General features: G+C 36.6%; 1 protein-coding gene across 2 annotated transcripts in view; it reads left to right on the forward strand.

The window, feature by feature from the left end:
• DIAPH3 (diaphanous related formin 3) overlaps positions 1–22,254 on the forward strand; it is a 522,768-nt gene that overhangs the window by 400,796 nt on the left and 99,718 nt on the right. For both annotated transcript variants that reach the window (XM_023196219.3, XM_023196220.3), the window contains 2 exons: positions 13,628–13,723; positions 14,199–14,258. In XM_023196219.3, coding sequence (XP_023051987.2) covers positions 13,628–13,723; positions 14,199–14,258 — 156 coding nt within the window. The remainder of the gene's footprint in view (positions 1–13,627; positions 13,724–14,198; positions 14,259–22,254) is intronic.

Genomic DNA, 22,254 nt, shown 5'->3' on the forward strand with positions numbered 1-22,254 from the left:
GAGGCTGGAAAATCCTAAATCAAGACACCAGCAGATTCGGTGTTCACTGAGGGCCTGTAACCTCCTAACTGTGTCCTCACATTGTGGAAGGGACAAAGGCAGCTCTCTAGAATCCCTTCTATAAAAGCACTAATCTCATTAACAAAGGCTCCGCCCTTATGATCTCCTCATCTCCCAAAGCCTTTTCTCTTAATACCATCACCTTGGGATTAGGATTTCAACATATAAATTTGTGGTTGGTAGGGACACAAAGATTCAGATCATAGAAGATGGGTTCCCTGAATAGTATTTGCCCATTTATTGGTCTGTTTCTTACTGAGTTATAAGCATTCTTTATTTTAAGAAAATCAGACCTAGGGAATGCCCATGTTTCAATTTTTTCTTTTTCCAGCTTATCCTTTCATTATTTATGTGTACACTTTGTTATTATTTGATTTTTTATTATTTTTAATAGAAACAAACTCTCACTATGTTGTCCAGGCTGGTTTCAAATTCCTAGGCTCAAGTGATTCTCTTTCCTTGGCCTCACAAAGTGCTGAGGGTACAGGCATGAGCCACTGTACCTGTCCTATTTGATTTTTAGATATTTATATTACTTTTGGATTTTCTTAGGAATATCTTCCCATTCCAGAGCTATTGAAGTTTTATACTTTTCCATATTCTCTGCTATAGTTTTACACTTTAATCTTTTAATGTTGAAATATTTGATCCAGTTGGAGTTTATTTTGGTATAAATAACAAGGTGAGATCCAAATAGGCTGTTGCTACCACAGTAGTTATTGAACACAATTTTTTTAATCTTCTACTGATTTGAAATGCCACCTTTATCATGAATTGACTTGTCATGTGTATTTGATATAAATTACCAAGAGTAGTACATGTTACACATTATTATTATTATTATTATTATTATTATTATTATTATTATTATTATTATTGAGACAAGGTCTCACTTTGTCACCCAGGCTGCAATGCAGTGGCTCAACTATGGGTCACTGCAGCCTCAACTTCCTGGGCTCGAGTGATCCCCTCATGTCAGCCCCTCGAGTAGCTGGGACTACAGGCATGCACCACCATAATGGCTATTTTTTTTAAGGGACAAGGTCTCACTATGTTACCCAGGCTAGTCTTGAACTTTTGGGTTCAAGCAATCCTCCTGCCTCAGTCTCCCAAATTGCTGGGATTACAGGCATGAGCCACAGCACCCAGCCTCTGTTGCACATTAGTATCCAAACTTATGTGACCACAGAGCCACCTTCTCTACCTCCTGTCCCTAAACACATACACACAGAGCTTCTTATAGGACTAGTCTTCTGTGGTGCACACTTTGGGAAATGCTGTCTTATGTATTGAAGTTTTTTTTGTTTTTTTTTTTTAATGTGATATATCTCCTTATTTTGTAATGACAATTTCATCCATTATATGGTTACTCTTAAATCTATGCCTTAGTATGTTTATATTCCAAAAATGATTGTACTTTTTTTATTTGGGTAGACAATGAGCAGATAAGTAATTTTTTTATCTTGAATTATTTTCTTACAACCGAATCTAAATCATAAGAAATTTGGAAATTAAGACTTAATAACAATATGATACAATATGTTATAGTATATTTATATTACCATTTTTGCTGGTTGTGTATATAGTTAAAATTCAATCATAGTTTATTCATGATATCCAAGAACAAGTTTTTTTTTAAGCTGGAGAGTTTATACAATAATAATCCTTTATTTCTTAAATCTCATCTCTATAATCCTGTTTAGTATAAGACATGAAATTATTTAGATTCAAATTTGGATACAATGTAATAAATTGTATACTAATTATGGTTTACACATTCTAATGTAGCTGCAAAATATTTTTCACTTAAACTTTGAAAATGTAGCCTTATTTTTTGTTGTTGGTCATGGGATTTTTTTTAGAGAGGGTCTTGCTACATCACCCAGGCTGTAGTGCAGTGGTGTGATCTCGGCTCACCGTCACCTCTGCCTCCTGGGCTCCAGCAAGCCGTATGTTTTATCCAGAGCAACTAAAATCATGATCTTATGGTCTGTACTCATAAGTATAAGATGGATGCTACAGATCCAAGCCTATTCAAGATACGAAGAAGGAGGTGGTAACATATGATAGCAGTCATAGCTGCCCTAATTCCAGGCCATATTTAAGATAGGAAGAGAAAGAGTCATTATCAACATGTACATCTTTTATTTCTAGAAATACCATACTTTATGTACACATATGCCTTATTAGACAGAAATGCATCACATGGCCACCCCAGCTTAGCTGCAAGGGAGCCACAGAGATAAATTTTAGCTTTCCTAGCCTCTGTAGGAAGGAAGGAGAAGGTAGGGAATGAATGTGTTGCACTGACTAATCAACAATATTTGCTATATTAGTGAACAAGAATAGTCATCAAAAGATTAAAAATATGAATAGCTGATATTTTTTAGGCCTTACATATGGGGGGCACTGTGCTATGGTCTTTATACCTTGCTTAATCTTCCAGTAGTTTTTGAGGATAAATACTATTATTATCCTCATCTTATAGGTATGAGGAGGCACAAGGAGATGGGGTGGTCTTTAAGGAGCACACAGCTGATGAGAGTAAGAAGCAAGATTCAAGTCCAGGAGTTTCACTCTTTAACTTTGCTCTTAGATGCTCTATTTTAAGGAAAAATAATAATAATAATAACAAAACTTCCTTTTTTGTGAAATATTCTAATTTTTTCATCTAACTTAGAAATATATTTAATGAAATTCGTACAAATCATGAAGAATAAGGGGAAGAAAACCAAAAATATTAACCTATTGGAGTTTTTCCCCATAAAATTCCACTTCTTATGGTTGAGCCAGTCACTTAATTACAGTATGAAAGAGAACTATTCTGATTATCATTTTATCAGTTAAATCCCAGTGAAAATTGGCTTTCTAACTCCGTTGACTCAAATAAATTTTCAGTTTCACATCTGGATTAAGACAAGTTCAAAGACTTTGTTTGAAGTTATTCCTGTCTTTTTGCTGTCTGGTTTAAGTAGTATTTTGAACTTTGTTCTAGCTGGTTAAAGACTGAACTGGGTTACCAAGAGAAGCCGTATAATCTTTTTCCCAAAAATCTCCATAACCAGAATCATAGAGGAATAATTCATATAATTATGTTAGGGCAGCTGTGTGTGTGTGTGTGTGTGTGTGTGTGTGTGTGTGTGCATGTGTGTTTTTTCTTCTAGAACTGGGTTAAACTATAAGCCTATGAATTTTGTATATCAACTGCACACTTTCAGCCTTTGGGGAAACTGAGCTTTCCTTCCCTAGTCCCATTCCAAATTCCAGGTTGTAATCTTTATGTCACTTACTACTACTGAAATATTAGAAAATGTCGCTAGGCGTGGTGGCTCACGCCTGTAATCCCAACACTTTGGGAGGCCAAAGCGGGCAGATTGCCTGAGGAGTTCAAGACCAGCCTGGGCAACATGGTGAAACCCCATCTCTACGAAAAATACAAAAAATTAGCCAGGCATTGTGGCACGTGCCTATAATCCCACCACTCTAGAGGCTGAAGCATGAGAATCACTTGAACCTGGGAGACAGAGGTTGCCATGAGCTGAGATCACACCACTTCACTCCAGTCTGGGTGACAGAGCGGTCTTCAAAAAATAATACTAATATAGGCTGGGAGCGGTGGCTCACGCTTGTAATCCCAGCACTCTGGGAGTCTCAGGCAGGCAGATCACGAGGAGATTGAGATTGAGACCATCCTGGCTAACATGATGAAACCCCATCTCTACTAAAAATACAAAAAACTGGCCTGCCGCCGTGGCGTGCGCCTATAGTCCCAGCTACTCAAGAGGCTGAGACCGAAGAATTGCTTGAACCCGGGAGGTGGAGTTTGTAGTGAGTTGAGATTGCATCACTGCACTCCAGCCTGGGCAACAGAGCAAGACTTCGCCTCTAAATAAATAAATAATAATAATTATATATATAGTTGTTTGACTTTAGGAAAGTATGTCCCGGAGACAATGGGGAGTAAAAGGAGGAGATATAAAAGCACACACAAAGTAAACACAACAGAAAATGGTCACAGGTTGATAATAGTCATTTCCTCTTAAAAGCACCTTTTCCTATTAGTTTGCCTTGTGCATTACCCTCAGCTCTCCTTTCTTTTTTTTTTTCTTTTTTTTTTTCTTTTTTTGAGACGGAGTCTCGCTCTGTCCCCGGGCTGGAGTGCAGTGGCCAGATTTCAGCTCACTGCAAGCTCCACCTCCCGGGTTTACGCCATTCTCCTGCCTCAGCCTCCCAAGTAGCTGGGATTACAGGCGCCCGCCACCTCACCCGGCTAGTTTTTTTTTTGTATTTTTTAGTAGAGATGGGGTTTCACAGTGTTAGCCAGGATGGTCTCGATCTCCTGACTTTGTGATCCGCCCGTCTCGGCCTCCCAAAGTGCTGGGATTACAGGCTTAAGCCACCGCACCCGGCCCCAGCTCTCCTTTCTTGTCACTACACACTGTCTCCCTAAGAGAGCTCAAGCTCTCCATAATGTAAGTAAGCAAAATAACAAAGATTCGCTGTTCGTAAGCTCTTAATCTATGCCAGGCACTCTACTGAGCATTGTACCTGATTTATCTCTTTTAATCCTCCCAATATTTTGTGAAATAGGTGCTGTTTTTCTTGCCCTTTCAACGTTGAGGAGGAATAGATGAGGATTTTAGAGACTAAGTAATATGCCCAGTAACACTGATTGTTAGTTGGGGAGCCATTGGTTTGAATCCAAATGGATGAATTCAAAACTTGTGTTCTCTACCACTTTACCATGCTTGTACTCTTTTCCATAGTTTCAGGTACGACCTATGCTTCTAAGTTGAATGTATTAGTATAACCAATTCCTCTTTACCAAGTTTTAAACCTGTGACTCTATCAGCCCTGTAGACACCTTGAATCACTTTGTATTTGTATATCTCATGAACATTTCAACTTAACATATCCCAAATTCAACTAGATCCAACTCATTCTACCACCAAACAAAGTCAGTTCTGTACTTGGCAAATGATACCAGTATATATACAATTGGCTGAGCCAAATGCCTGGAAATCAACCTTAACTTTATTTCTTTATAATATTCATATCCACGCAGACCAAGATTTCTCTATGTCTCCTCCTTTCTCTGTTCTATTTTCGCCACTTCTATAACTTACTTGGGCCCTGCAATCAATCACATTTTGTCTAGATTTAAATCACTAAACATGCCTCTCGGGTTTGTTTTTTGTTTGTTTTTTGCCTTTAGTCTTGTCTCTTCTCAAAATATTCTTTCTGAAGTAGAAATTTGACCATGTTACTTCCTAGCTTAAAATGACTTCATGACTCCTTTAAAGTCTAAACTCCATAGCATTGTATATTCAGCCCTTGGTGAGTCGGCCCTGGCTCTCTCTTCACCTTCACCTCGCAGCATTACCCCTGTTATCTCTTCCTACTCATATTCTTTGCACATTCTTCAAGAAACCCGGCCTTGTACAGCTTTACTGACAGCTTTAGCTGGGTCTTGTCTCTTTTGGCAGCTCTGGCACTCTTAAATCGGTTCTTTAAGTCTCAGGTATTCTGAGTCTTCTGTGACTGCTGTTCCTTCTCTCTCTGTCCCATGCTACATGCCCACCACCCTGTACCACATGCTGAATATCTCTGTCATAATATTCATCCTATTGTGTTGTACCATTTTTACCTGTCTTTCTCCCCTTCTCAGAGGTAAGCACCTTTAGGTCAAGAATCAACCTCTTCCTTCACATTCTCTTCCTCAGTCATCTTCTTTCCCTTTCAAGAAAATTTTTAACTTTCTGGTATTATCATGTCTGCAAATTCCTCAATTAAATATAATAGGCTCATAACGTGATAAAATATTTTCTCCCTCACTCCTCTCAACCTTCTCCCAACTTCCCAGAGGCAATCACTTTTAATTCTTAGTTATTTCTTCTGATATTTATGTGTTCCCTATTTCTAGATAATAACATAAATTGTTATGTATCAATTTTTTATTCTAGACATTACTGAGTTCCTGATTTAGTTCCCTAATGCCCTCTCACCACTAATCCACCTTGTGTACCCCTCTTCCTTTACCCCATTGTCTTTCATTATAATTATATCACAGCTGATGGTCAACAGAATGGCCAGTGTTTATAATATTGGCAGTATGTAAATATACCTCATTTTCTTTATTTTTCTTCTTTTTTTTAACTTTTAAGTTTTTTTTTTTTTTTCTTTACTCTAAATTTTAGTAATCCTTGTTTTCTGTCTTAGTTTGTTCCTGCTGTTATAACAAAAACACCTTAGACTGGGTAATTTATAAACAACAGAAATTTATTTCTTGCAATTCTGAAGGCTGGAAAATACAAGATCATGATGCCAGCAAATTCTTTTTTTTTTTTTTTTTGAGACGGAGTCTCGCTCTGTGGCCCAGGCTGGAGTGCAGTGGCGCGATCTTGGCTCACTGCAAGCTCGCCTCCCGGGTTTACGCCATTCTCCTGCCTCAGCCTCCCGAGTAGCTGGGACTACAGGCGCCCGCCACCTCGCCCGGCTAGTTTTTGTATTTTTAGTAGAGACGGGGTTTCACCGTGTTAGCCAGGATAGTCTTGATCTCCTGACCTCGTGATCCACCCACCTCGGCCTCCCAAAGTGCTGGGATTACAGGCGTGAGCCACTGCGCCCGGCCAATGCCAGCAAATTCTATGCCTGGTGATGGCTCACTCTCTGCTCCATACATGGTATCTTGCTGCTGCGTCCTCACATGGTGGGAGGAACTAACAGCTTCCTCGAACTCTTTTATAAGGCCACTAATCCCATTCATGAGATTTGTGCCCTCGTGACCTAATCACCTCATAAAGATCCTACCTTTTTAATACGATTACATTGGAGATCAAGTCTAACATATTCAGACTGCAGCATTTCCTATGGGACAATCTAGGTTTTGCAAATGGTCTGACACAATAGATTTGCTATCAGTTCCATGGCCACTACTCTGTCCCACGGCCCAGTTTCCTCCCATGTGATCCGTGTGATCTAAACTGGCTGCTCTGAGACTGGGACATCCTGGGAATTCCTTTTGCCACTTTGCTTTCTTGTCCCTTGTCCTTTTCTGGATGCCATGTTTTCCTCTTTCTTACTCTTCTACCCCTCTTGTTTTGGTTTTACAAAAGCACATCTTGCAGTCGCTTTCTAAGATGGCATTTATAGACACTCACATGTTTGAAAAATGTCCATTTCCTATCCTCGTCCAATTAACAACATAATCGTTTCTTCACTGGAAATAATTTCACTTCAGAATTTGGGAACCATTTATTGCCTATCTTTTGGAATTCAAGGTTGCCATTGAGAAATCCAGTCCTAGTCTTATTTCCTTCTTATGTATTTGACCTGTTTTCATTTGTTTACTTGCTTTCAGCATTCTAGAACTTTTAGGATCTTCTTTGCATCCTTAGTTATCTAAAATTTCAGTGCTGTACCTTGGCTGAAGAAAATGGAATAAGGAAAGTGAGTTCCTACTGGATCACTGACTTTTTTCTCCTGTCCTTTAAATTTAGGTGGTTTCCAAGATGCCACCTCTCCTTATTCAGGCATTTACTTTTCCAAAGTGCTGAATGAGTATTTTTTACAATATGGAAATGACTTCCAAAAATACTACCCACATTTTTGTCTGAATTTGAGGCCACAATTTCCAGCTGTCTTCTGGAAGTTATCTGGAGGTCCCTGCTAGCACCTTCCATTAACATGTACAAAAGGAAACTCATTATATTTTCCAATCTTTGTTCACCATCAAAATCAGTATTTAAATTTCATATTTTCTTTTCCACTAGCCATAGGCCGCAGAGATCTCAGACATGTCCGTAGCAGCTCCGCCCTCTTTCAGTTCCTAAGACCTATTGATTCCACTTTAGAAATGTCCTTAACTCTCCCTTCTCCATTTCCTTTGACACAGTGCAATTTTTAAAAATACCATTTACAAATTAAGATGATATGTTATTCAGATATAGAAAAGCTTTGACTTTTGCAGTTAGTCTATTTAAGAGTTTTCTCAGCAGGGGAGAAACTATAAATATTTTTAATATAAATTATAGCTGGAGAAATTGAATTCTGCTCTACAAGAAAAACTGACTAATTTTAACTTCTCTGGTCTGTGTTAGAATATTGTAAATATAAATCATTTAAACACCTTACTACATCTCATTTTTTGTTTTTATTCATACTTTTTGCCTTCGTACCTGTTATTCCTTTTGCCAAGAATGTTATTCCCTCTCCAGTCCCTAACATGAGTAACTCCTGCTTATTCTTCAAGTCATCATTCACTAGGAAGCTGTACATCTCCAGTAACTCATATATACACTTTTTTTGCTTATGAGAGCAGAAATGCTCTCGTGTTATACCCTTGGGGCCTAGGTATCTTGGTGCCTAGTAACATCCTGGCACACAGTACCATATGCATGGGTCTTAGGTATCTTTAGTGCCTAGTAACATCCTGGCACACAGTACCATATGCCAGGTGAACATGTGTTGGTTGAATGTTCTAAATGCATTTTTAACATTTGGAAGAACATCTTCTTCATATGTCCCCATGTTACACTTTGGTTTATTTCAAGAGTCTGTTTGTACTTCAAGTCAGAGTTTTTCTTAGAAATGATGTTATACCTAATGAAGAACATAATAGAATACACTATAAAAGACTTCCTTCGGCCGTGTGTGTTGACTTATGCCTGTAATCCCAGCACTTTGGGAAGCCTAGGCTGGCAGATCACCTGAGGTCAGGAGTTCGAGACCAGCCTGACCAACATGGTGAAACCCTGTCTCTAGTAAAACTGCAAAAATTAGCTGGGCGTGGTGGTGCACACCTGTAATCCCAGCTACTTGGGAGGCTGAGACTGGAGAATCACTTGAACCCAGGAGGCAGAGGTTGCAGTGAGCTGAGGGCATACCACTGCACTCCAGTCTGGGCGACAGAGCAAGACTCCATCTCAGGAAAAAAAAAAAAAAAAAGACTTCCTTCATTTGTAATATATCTAAAGCATTGTTTGAAACATTTAATAATAAGCGGGTATTTCATACATGTCCTATAATTTACTATGGATTTTATCTGTGAATTTGTTTCCCTATATTTTTATGACACTTAGCAATTTACCAAGTGCTTTCATTTGTATTTTCTCATTTGATTCCTTCATTAACCCTAGATAGGTATTGTCTGTATTGCATATGTCAGGAATGATTATGTAAATAATAGTCTAGTGTCTCACAGGTAGTTAGTTGAAAACTCAGACTAGAATGCAGGTTGTTTTACTTCATTATTATATTCTTCCCCTTATGCATGTGAGAGTGAAGGCCAAAAATAGCCATCTGCCCTGGGGGATGACAGCAGGGGTAGAGGTTCCAGGTGGGCAGTGATGGACAAGAGAAAGAATGTTTGTAGAGAATCACAGGCAGTTGTCTTTAGCTAAAGAATAGGTTGTGATGCTTCGAAGTAAGAGGTAAGATTGGAAACACAATTGAAATCATTGTTGGGGTAAGAATAAGAGTTTGGACTTTGTCAGAATCCATTTGAGTGAAAAAAAGAAAATTAAAAATAAAAATAAGAAAAGGAGTTGGGACTTTATATTGTAAGAGCTGAGATATACTGAAACTTTGTGACCGGGGGAACTGAAGATCATTTCTGCTGTTGGACTTCCTTGTCAGTAATGCATGGGCTGAATTAGGGAGAAACTGGAAGCAATGTGACTAGGCACCTCATGCAGTATTCCAGGTAAAAAATAATTCAGTTCTGTTCTACCAATATAAAGTGTAGTTAGAAAAGGAACAGCAGATTAGTTCAGGAGATAATGGGGAGTTTCAATCTATAATATTTGAGAACTAAATAGATGTATGAGACAAGGGAAAAGGAAGAAAGAAAGCTGTGTTGTTTAGAATGGTGGCGGGAATGTACTCCAATCTCTTCCCTAGACCCCTGTCCATCTATGACCTTTATTCTCCTGCATAACCAACCCTTCCAGCTGACCATCTTAGTTAAGTTAGTCAACATATATTTAGCTAATTTAGCCAACAGATATTTGTTGAACACTCTCTATGTAATAGTTGCATTTTGCCAGGTGTTGAAGATAAATGATATCTATAATCCCTGCCCTCAGTGAGCTCATGATTTAGTGGTAGAAACAGTCACATAAACAATGTAACATTGGTAATTGTATTACAGACCATTGGGACACAGAGGGGCACCTAGTTCAGGTCACATGGGTCAGGAAAGGATTCTCAGTTCTCTGTTTTGAAGGAAAGGTAAGAGCTAGCTTGGTGAAGACAGTGAGTCAGATGTTCTGTGTAGATACAATAGCATGTTCAAAGGCATGAAGTACTAAACATGAGACTGTGTAAGTTGCTTTGTGAGCCTAAAGCTGTGAACCTAAGAACAATGAGATTATTCTAGTGAACCATAATACAGTTATCACACTCTGATAACTTAACATTGGTACAATGTAATTATCTGATATCCAGTTATATTAAATTTCTCCAGTTATCCCAATAACGTCATGTATAACTTCTTCCAGTTCAGGAGCTAATCAGAGACTCCTCTATACTTAGTTGTCATGTCTCTTTAGTCTCCTTTAATGCAGAATAGTTCTCTAGCCTTTTCTTCTCTCTTTCTCTATTTCTTCCTCTCTTTATCTTTCATGATATTGATACATTTTTAGATCCTAGGCCAATTGTGTCACAGAATGTCCCTCACTTCGGATTTGTATGATTGTTGCCTCACATTCAGATTCAAGTTCAATATTTTTGTGCAAAGTGCTACACAGATTAAGTTGTGCATCACTTCAGGAGGCAATTGCTATCAGCATATTCCACATTATTGGTAATGTCAAATTTGATTATTTGGGTAAGGTGGTATCTACCAGATTTCTCTATATCCTGTTCTTCCACATCCTTACACACAATAGTTTTTGAAGCCATTGACGACTCCTGCCTGAATCATTTCTTACTATGTGAATTGTAATGTGGTGAATTTTGTATTTCCCTCATATCTTTGACATCTATTAGTTGACACTTTTCTTTAAAGAGGAACTCTCCTTCCTACATTTTTATTACTATATATTTTTTAGTATCACTATGGATGCATGAATCTTTTTTCCCCAATGTGCAATAATCCCATTCCCATCATTATTTATTTGATATTCAGTTGTCCTAAATTTGGCCAAGGCAATGTTTCAATCTGGCTTCTCTGTCTTTTCAACATATCACTATCTATTTTTGAGCACTTTCTTATTTTCTGTCACAACAATATGTTTCTGACTCATTTCACACTTTTCTTGGCCTCAGTTCTAGAATCAGCCATTTCTGTAAGCATTGTCATTCCTTTTAGGGAGTAACGGTTTGTAGAAACCAAGATCTGAGGGAGACAGAGGTAATTGGAAACCAAGATTTTAGGGCTAGTAATGGTAGCTAGAAACCAAGATCCAAATGCTCATTGATACTACTACAGTGTTACAGGAAAAGGGTTTTTTGTTTGTTTGTTTGTTTGTTTGTTTAAGCCTTGAGTTTACATTAATACCTATAAATCCAATCCAACCCTTCGTGGTTCTTTTTCTTTTTCTCCAATTCCATATTTTCATTTTGTTTCCCACAGTGAGCACATCAGCACATTTACACATCTGCTCCACCTTTTATACACACACAATAGTCTCAGAATCACTACATCAATACCACTACCAACAACAAATTTAAGAAGAAAGTTCACATTTTCTTTATAGTTTTTTCCCTTAAACTTTATGCCATTAAAGTATTCAAAAGTTACTTGGATTTATTCTTTTTTCCCCTCCTTTATAATTAATGCTATCAATTTGAAAACATGTTTATTTGATTTCAGTACTAGGATTTTTTTTCAATCTCATGACTGCTTGAAAAAGATTTAAAATTTTAATTTTAGATTTTGAAATGTTTTCTTTTTCTTTTACTACCTTAAATATTTGACATTGCCTGCAGTTTTTAAGGAAAAAATATAGTTGAATTTGAATATAAATTTTCAAATAGCTACTTATTTAACTGTCTGAAATATTTAATGTATTTTAGTTAAAATAGCCATCAAATCACTTAGAATTACATTTACTATAAATTAACAACTTCCAAATATTCTATTTCTCACCCATCTTTTTTGATAACACCTACAAGGTTTAGTACTGTTCTAAAAATATGAAACAGCAGCAGATGGAAAAGTGGCTGATACATATTTATATGTATATATCTGTTTATAAACTGTAAATGAGTATGTTATTTGTATTCTACTGCATTCACTTTTCATCTTTTCTCTGTAAAGGAATTGTGTATGAAAATGGAAAAAATAAAATAAAAAGTTCTAAGGAAAATAGCTTTCCATTATTTTAAATGTAGCAGTATACCAGCCATACAATTTCATAAAGAATGACTGCAAGTTACCTTGTCTGGTCGGACAAAAAGTCCTTAGTATTTCCTTGAATTTGGTTTGGGCCAGTAGTTCCTTTGAAACTTTTTCTCCTGCTTTTTTGAATAATATTTACCACTGATAACTATAAATACTTATAAATATTACAGGCATAATCTGTTCTTTGTAGAGATAATTGGCTCTATATCCATGTCTTTCGTTAATTATATACAAGATATCAATTTAAAGTAATCTTAATGGAATGCAATCCTTTTTAGAGAGCCTCTTTTGATTTATTTCACATTATAGAAGATAAATTTATACATTCTATAAAATTTTGTAGTGATTGTTCTGTGTCACCCCAAGTCAGGGGATGATTATCTTCTGATATGAAAAATCAGTTGTTGGAAGCATGTTCACAAAAGTTAGCATGGAAATATAATTTGATAAGTTTAGACAGCAGAATATCAGTAACAACAAAAACGCTCTCCTGGGCCTTGCGCGGTGGCTCACGCCTGTAATCCCAGCACTTTGGGAGTCTGAGACAGGCAGATCACGGGGTCAGGAGATTGAGACCATTCTGACTAACATGGTGAAACCCCATCTCTACTAAAAATATGAAAAATTATCTGGGCATGGTGGCGGGCACCTGTAGTCCTACTCAGGAGGCTGAGCAGGAGAACAGTGTGAACCTGGGAGGCGGAGCTTGCAGTGAGCAGAGATTGCACCACTGCACTCCAGCCTGGGCAACAGAGCTAGACTCTGTCTCAAAAAAAAAAAAAAAAAAAGAAAAAAAGAAGAAAAAAAAAAAACACTCTCCTATACCTGGTTGACTTTATAATATAGGATGATGCCTTGAAAATAGCTTATTTCTACAAAGGAAATGTGATTTATGATAACTGAAGACTCAAACATGACTAGAACCACATTCCATTTAAGGTAATTATGCTGTTGGACTATAAAAACAGTGCTCTGAAGTGAATCAGTGGAACTCTGTCCTTTTTAGTGCACAGTTACATAGGCACTAATGAGGCACTTTTCATTAAAAGATAGTTGATTTATGAGAGAGTTAAAAGTCCTGTCTTATTTTGAAATTGCTAGCTTAGTCCCGGCATCTGATCTTTTTTCTCCCTACCATCACCATCACCAGTTTCTGTGGAGCTTTGACATTGCTATGGTAACCCTGAGGGCTGATGGAATTCCCTGCATCTCTTTTCACAGAGGGTGATGAGACAGGAGTGATGGATAATCTGCTGGAGGCCTTGCAGTCCGGGGCTGCCTTCCGCGACAGAAGAAAAAGGACACCGATGCCGAAAGGTGAACCCTATATTTGTTTCATGCTACTTTCTAGGGAGCTATCACAGAGAAAGAACCTGTTTTTCTCATTCTTTAAGTCATGTGTCAAGAATGCAGTGCCGTGGGCAACAACTGTTCAGAAGTTTCATAAGTTTGCTTAATCCCTTGCACAGACAAATGTCAGAGAGATATGCATTCCAGTTGGCCGATGTCAGTAGCACATTAACAAATCAATGCACTGAACCTAGAAAATCCTGATTAGTGTGACAAGTCTCATCTAAAGAACCATATGTACCTTATCCCAGTGGAGTTTACAGTAGCATAATTAAATGGGAAGTAAAAGTCATAACATTATTGCTTCAAGTATTTCAGGGTATTGAAGCATTACTTTGCTGCCAGAAATACTTAACCTTGGAAAAAAGTATATCTAATACTATTTTCCTTCTTGAGATGCATAGACCTCTATATTAAGTTTATTTTGTATATTTTTTAACAGATGTTCGGCAGAGTCTCAGTCCAATGTCTCAGAGGCCTGTTCTGAAAGTTTGTAACCATGGTAATAAACCGTATTTATAAATTGCACATTCTTCTTATCTACTTTTATCCTATTGATCTGTGATTTTAGTAGACTGCTGTGAAATTCTCAAGTTTCAATATAACTAAAATAGTAAAAATATGTGCATGTACATATTTGCTATGAGATTGCGTACTCGTATTTTTAATCCTTATATTATTGCCTTGAGGTTGTGTCTTAGGTTCTTCTATCAGGTCTTTAGTGAATTTTTTGTTATTATAATTATCTGAAGTTAATGTTCAATCATTGCTGATCAGTGTTATCCAAGGCACTCTTTCTCATAACACTTTTTAAAATAGTGGACTTACTATATGTCAAGATACAATTTGAAGATTGAATCTGTCATCTGTTTTAATCTCCCACATTCACCAGTGTAGTTAGAAATACCTTAACTGGCATTTTGGCAAAATCATAAAAGTAGATGAGCTTCCTGTGGTATTATTGTGGAAGGATGAGATAAAATCACTAAGAAGGTGAATTAACTTAGTCTCTGATATTCATTTAAGATGGACTCCTCTCAAAAATTTCTAACCAGTCCTCCATACCCAACCTCATAGAACTCTCTGCTCTGTTCAGGGTGCCATTTCATGTTGATTGGGTTTTATTTGCTTTGGTTCTTTTCCCTCTGTGTTATGGCCTTGGGTCCTGCCTACCTTCCACAGTCAAAACACATTCATTGATTGTGGGTGCTGTTTTTCAGAGTGAGATTGTCACTAATGTTTGCCCGATTTATAAATGTAAAAAAACTTGACAGATTTTGTATGAGTGTTTTGGGTGCAGATGAGTTAAGTAGAATTATTAATATGTGACTGAGAGAAAAACCTGTGCCAATTTCTAGGGAAGCCTAAAATAATTATGAGGTAAATAAGAAAAAGACATGGATGTAATTATCTTTTAATAGGTGTGTGGATCATTACTGCCGAAGGTAAAGTATATATAGTAGGTGCTTAACAAATGACAGTAAAGGTAAAAATATACTGCAGTCTCTTAAATAGATCTTTTTTGTGTTTTGTCTTGCCTTTCTCTTGTATAGCAAATACAAACAGGAAGAGTTGGAATAAGTCAGAGAAGTTCACTGTGAATAATTAAGTAATTCCTAAATTTAGGGTTATGATTTAGAGCCATTGTGACATATTTTACAATGGCAATACCTGTAGAGAGGAGAACTATCCTGATCTTAGGATTATTTTGTATTATCCATGAATAAATGGAAACCCAGAGAGGCTGAAAACTTCCTAAGAGTACAGAGCTGGTTAGTGACATAACTGTGACCAGAATATGGTTCCAATTGCTATTGTATTTCTTTCTTGATTTTGTATATGTACTTCAGTTATTTTTTATTATTATTAACAAGATAATCAACTCAGTCCCCATTTTATGTCATTAACAAAGAGCCACAGCCAAACACAATGATTGTGATATGATTAATGATAGGCATATACCATTCTACAGTTAACCTAAAATATATATTTTTAGATACTATTTGGGGCAAAATGAGTTCAGATAACTTTGTACACTGGTCTTGAAGAACTCAGCCTTGTGACTATAATATTAGTAAAGTGTCTGGGATATAATGGCTCAGATGCAATTACTTATAAATTGTGATGTTTCTGTGTATTATATATACAGCAGATGAGCATTGCATTTTTATAAAGCTAATATGTACTGGCTTAAGGTCTAAGGCTGTTGTGATAATTAAGCTAGTAGATTATACAGCAAGCCAAACAAGATATATCAAAAAGATCAAATTCTCTATTCTAATATGTGATGAGTTCCTACATTTTTAGAAATTATTTTCTATTCATATTTCTGTTGTGTTTTCCCTTCATATTTCTAACCAAGTAGAAAGAAATCCAAATGACCAAATTTATCTTAAGAATTGTGTGTATGTAGATTTATTGGAATAGATGTTGAAAAATGCAGGATTTGGTTAAGGAAAATGTCTTCATTGAAAAAAGTCTAGTGATTGTTTTTACTATGGGATGACATTTTGGAGTTCATTGTGTAATCTATTTCTAAAAACTACTTTGTTTTCATTGAAAATACTAACCCTACGACTCAATTATGTGATTGAAATGTAAGATTGAACTTACTTTTTAAATTTGCTTTTATATACTTAAAAGAAAATTGATGTCTAATATTTATATTTTCTACAAGTATATATTGTTGATATTGATCTCATAACTTATTTTTAAAGACATAAAAGATTTTCTACAGCTATTTGAAATTCATTTATAGGCTATGTAAAATAATAATAATATTAATAATAAGCTAATGTTGACTGAGATATTTGGCTTACTAAATGCCGAGCACTATGGTGAATGTCTTATGCATATTACCCATTTAACCTTCTGAAATATTTATCTCAGAGAGTCAATATTTTTATCTCCATTTCATAGTTGAAACCAGTCAAGTATTAAGCAGGTCTGATAACTTGTTTAAGGGCATGTAGTCAAATTTTGAATGCATGCCTATCTGACTTCAGAGTCCAAGTTGTTAATTTCTTTGCCATGCCATACTCTTAACATAACTGCTTGAATCCATGTCTAATTCCCTTCCCATCCATGAGCTGATGACTTATGTGCGTACGTTTTTTAGCTTGTAACATAAAGTTGATCAGTTGAGACACAGCCTCTCAGAGGTTCTCCAGCCTCTGGTGTGCCTCATCTCTTCTTCCCAAATTTAACCACTAGATAGCACTGTTTTCCTAGTCTGAGGTTTGGGTTATGAAAATAATCTAGAATTAATTATGACCACTTTTTATTTCTTTTAATAAAGTCAGTATTAAAACATTTATGTTAATTTTAATAAACCTATGCTCTGTTAGAAATATTATATAAGACTTGGGTAAAAAAAATAGATATCCAAAGCCCAAATTTGAGTTTATTAGCTGCAGTTTTAATTTTTTATTGTCTGTGTATCTTTTGCTGTCTGTGTATTGTCTGTGCTTTCTTAAATCAAAGCTATAGTCTCAGACTTCTTAGGTTTCTTTTTATATATAGAGAGAGCATCTTTTATCTCAGAATAGAAAAAAATCTGCCAAAGTATCCTCCTGGACGTTGGGGCTAAAATGTCCCTATATGTATTTTAGCAAACTGACCTCAAGCATTCTAACTTCAGTGGACTCCAGAAGCAGACGTCTCATGCACTGAATTATCCAGCCTTTGTGCTGTGGTCCAAACGTCTATCAAAAACACTTTGGTTACAAGTTGTACCTGTTCTCTTTTGCTTTGGCTGTAAAGCCACAGGCAGAAATTAAGTATGTGCTAAATCTTTCTTTATTCAGCAAAATTTATTAAGCGGTTGCTAGGCACTTAAGATTTATAGATACCTTCTAAGAATGCACCATCTAGTTGAAAGACAGACTAGTAATAATTGCCCTACCTGTGGTAAATGCCAGGTTAGAGGTAACACAAAAAATTTTGGCAAGGAAGTCAGAAAGACTGATCCAGACTTCATGAGGACAGTTTAGAGTTGGCTTCTAGAAAGGATCTGAAATGCAAGCTGAGATTTGAAGGATGAATAGAAATGAGGCCAAAACCCGAGGACAAGAGTGAGCCCAGCAGCAGCAGCAGCAGCAGCAGTAGCATGTATGCACTTTTTCAGGAGGTCCTTTCTGAACCCCAGTCTGAACCTTATAGAACTGTACATTCTAGTGACACCCTAGTCTTCCCACTTTATAATACACACTGCCCTGAAGATGTTTTTATTCAATGTCTGTCACACTACTCATGAGTTTCATCAGAGTGGAAATAAGGCATAAAGGAGCATATCTGTCTTGTTGACTGCTATAACCCCAATACTTAGCTGGATTGGTATCAGGCATATAAGTGTTTATAAGAATATGTTGAATGAACAGACATGTTTATGTTTATACTTGAATGGAACTATTAATGTATATATTAAGGAGAAAAATCAAGTCTCCTAATGTCACCCAAATAAGTGGAATTTGATGTGCCAGTTGCTAAAGTTCCAGCTGTGAACACAGTTAACCGCTTCCCATCTCCTTCCTTTCAGTTATCTATCATCAAAAGGAGATATTTGATTGTTTGGTCTATGCATAGCTTCAAAGAGTTGTTGGATCAGATGTAGGGAAGGTTCGATTTTGATTGGGTTACTCACTTCTTGGAAGTGGAGGGCTACTTATTAAATATCTTTCCCTTAGTCAAGCAAAGTGTGGCAACATTAAAACAAAAGAACGTATTTGTTGATGAGTACAGGGCATTATCTATTTTCTTTATTCAACACAGTCCAAACCTAAAGATTTTCTGTAGTCTACAGAAAATAGTAAAATTCCTTCTTTTAAATCAAGATAATTAAAATATTTGTTACTGCATTTTAATAAATATCATACTATGGGGTTTGAGTGTTAAGAAATCAGCTGGCCAGTTGAAAATAAAGTACCAGATGGGGAAGAAGTATATTGCAAGTCTGACACCACGCCAAGAAATTTGGACTGTTGAGGTTTTTGAGCATGAAAATGATAGGTCCCCATAGTTTGTATGGAACTAAAGTGTAAGTGAGAAGGAGAGATTGAAAGGACTTCATGGCAAACTCTGTGCCAATATGAATCAGCTGCTAGGGATGGTGGAAAAGTCAAAGAGGGGAAGAAAAAAAAAGTCAAAAGGAAAGAAGCCCAGCCTAGAGCTCTAGGTTAAGACACCCCCACAGATAATTGCTAACAATTCATAAGTAAGTGAGTTAGCTAAAGGAGAATCTTTAAAACAAAAGAATGGCAGGTTAAGGACTGAACCTTAGGAATGGCGTCAGGTGAGTAATGAAGTGAAGGAGAAGCAGAAAAGAGATCAAGAAGTTGGGAGGAATTACGCAGTGGTGGAGCCTATACAATGAAGGTTGAAAGAAGACTTTGATTTTCTCATTTGTTTTTCTTTTCTTGATTGTTTTCTTTGTAACCTCTGGTATACCACTGAGTGACTAGTGTTTTTCAGGATACATTTATTCCTGCTCTCCTAGGGACTTCCCTTCCTCTGTAAAACTTCTGTGACAAAGGCTCCACAGATGGGAATTGTTGAACCACACCTTATGCTGCATCTGCCTGCAGTTTGTTTGCATCCTCATTAGGTGGTTCTCTTTTCATAAGTGGTACAGTGGGATTTTTTTTCCAGTTAAATGGATAGAGAGTAATCAGAAAGAATTCTATAAACTATATGCAATTAAAACCCCTAATGATAAAACTATTTAACTGTGACAAAATAAGATAAAACATAATCAAAATTTTAGGCAAACAAGTATTATGCATTTTTAGAGAGCATCCATAACCTAAACAAAATCTTGCTATATTATCTTTACACTAAATCAATTCTTAATAGCCTTAATTTGGATTTGATTATCTATTTTTACTCTTCCACTTATATATGGCACTTTGAGAGATTTTTATAGAAATAAGATTGTATTGCCTCCAGGCACAGCTGCTCTGCCACTCTAAGATTTGAAGTCAGAGTTAAATGTGAAGCTGGTTAGATATCTTTAAATTAGCATGTTTTTCTAAGGGAGGCACACAAGACAGGCTTCGTTGTTGATATATCAAAACTCCATATAGAGCCACCTCTCCCCCATCCCCAGTCCACTCTATCTTGGGTTGCTTTGTTTCTTGACCTACCTTTTCTCAAACAGCAAGAGTTTGTCTTGAGGCAGAATTAGGAAATTTCTAAGGTTTCCATTGGTGTCTACTGACTGGAAACAATGAGGACAACTCTATCGAAGTAGTGAATGAGTGAATGTTGACAACTCTGCCGAAGTAGTAAATGTTGACAACTACCATTTTCATTTATTTTAACTGTATCTTATTTTAAAGTAGAAAGAGCATAAGGAACAATATATTAAAATTACTTGATTTTCTAAATGCCATTGGCCTATTTTCTTGAGAGTATTTTTTGTTCTTTTCCTGATGAACTTATGCCTGCCAAATAACCTAAGAAAGGGAGCTATTAAAATACTAATTGTTTTTGACACCCTTACACTTGGGCTTTCAAGCAGAATCACATGCTACCTGTAGCTGTCAAAAGACTTAAATATTTTTTAAGGAGATTTTTCTAGGCCAGGAATGTAAAATAATTTGGACGATTTCACAATTTATTCAAACATCAGTCTCTTATATTTACCATGTAGTCAAGCAAAAGGCAGAACGGACTCAGCAGGGCTCCTGCTTAGGTAAGGATGCCCTGCGGGTAGACAGGAAAGGCTCTTCTTATCTAATTTATAGTCAGGGCAGGACAACCTTTTGGCATAGTCATTATCAAACAGACTCTTAAGCATGAACAGGTTAGAAAAGTCTCAAGTAGTAAAGACTTCAAGTTGTTTTAAAAGGACATTTATGCAAGAAATAGCAAATGTCTTTCATTTAATGAGCATTCACAAATGTATGCTGAAGGCTGGAATAAATTTAGTGAGAAGGAGATAAAGAACTATATTGTATAAGGCAAGTAATATCCTTGACTTCCCTGAAATGGTTGTTATGATTAATATGTCTCTTGTTCTGCTTGTGTTCCATAGTGGACTATAATTATTATGATCTTTTTAAATTGTTTGCCCATTCTGAAACTCTCCCTTTTCTTGTAGCAGAAGTTCAGAGTCTAAGTTTATAAGGAATCAATGGACAGACTTTAGAAGCTCCTTGAACTCTGTACTTTTGTTTTAAATTTTGTGTTTGGACTTTTAAAACAAACTGGTGAAAGGATATATTGATTTCATCAAATTTCTCCCAAAATAAAAATCCCTTTTAAAAGAGGATTAAAGAATTACTGATTTTGTCGTTTGATTACTGATTTGTTATACATTATCTCTGTTTCTATGTGTTGTGTAATTTTGCATTACTTAAAAAGGAAGCCATTTCTATGATATTAATACTTGTTTGCCTTTTGAGAACTAAACTTTCATGGGCATGTCAAATGCTTGGTGAATCTACAGTTTTAGAGACAAATAAATTGTTTAGCCTAAACAGTTACAGTCCAACGAGGTGGTGCTACTGTGGAGGTTCACTGAGCATACAGAAGAAATGACATCGTCTGTACTTGGGATAGTCTTTGGTCTTACTGGATCTCCCAAGCTGGAAGGAGTGCAGGGCTCATCTGGGTCATACAATTTGGAAGGAGCAAGAAAGAAAAAGAGGAGCCAGAGGAGGAGCATTCTCCCCTAGGAGCCACCAGTGACACAGAAGTTGGGAAAAGGATAACGTTAGGAGATATACCTAATGTAAATGACGAGTTAATGGGTGCAGGACACCAACATGGCACATGTATATATGTGTAACAAACCTGCACATTGTGCACATGTACCCTAGATCTTAAAGTATAAAAAAAAAAAAAAAAATTAGTGTGGAAGAAAAAAAAGAATAGTCACCAAAGCCACATGTTCAGAAAGACCAGGTAGAAAAAGGATGCATTAACACCTGAGCACAGATTGGTTCAAAGGACCCAGGTATCACTGCTTACCTTGAGAAACGCGGTATTGGTAGAAACTGAAGCCAGGTAGCCTTGGTTGGAGAAGGAGTGGAGCTGTTTTTCTTTCTTTCTCTCTTTCTTTCTTTCTTTCCTTTTCTTTCTTTCTTTCTTTCTTTGTTTCTTTCTTTCTTTCTTTCTTTCTTTCTTTCTCTCTCTTTCTTTCTCTCTCTCTCTTTCTTTCTCTCCTTCTTTCTTTCTTTCTTTCTCTCTTTCTTTCTTGCTTTCCTAGATATGAAGAAAAGAAAAAGTAGGGAAATAGCTGGACCAAATGGCTTGTGATTTAATAAGCATATTATGTTTATTTGCCATTCATATGACAAAGGCTTTCCTGTCTTTGTATTCTGAAAGGAAGTGTTAATAGCTCTGGAGGTGTGGGGTTAAGACTTAGGGGAGCAGTAGCTTAGGTTAGGTTCCTGGGGAATGGGATATTAGAGCATAGGTGCAGAGCACCTGGACAGTTACAAAGGAAGGATGTTTGAACAGAAGTGGTGGCGGACAGTAATTGAGGGAAAATTCGG

This window comes from Piliocolobus tephrosceles, chromosome X, assembly GCF_002776525.5.
Source record: "Piliocolobus tephrosceles isolate RC106 chromosome X, ASM277652v3, whole genome shotgun sequence".
Taxonomy (NCBI): Eukaryota; Metazoa; Chordata; class Mammalia; order Primates; family Cercopithecidae; genus Piliocolobus; species Piliocolobus tephrosceles.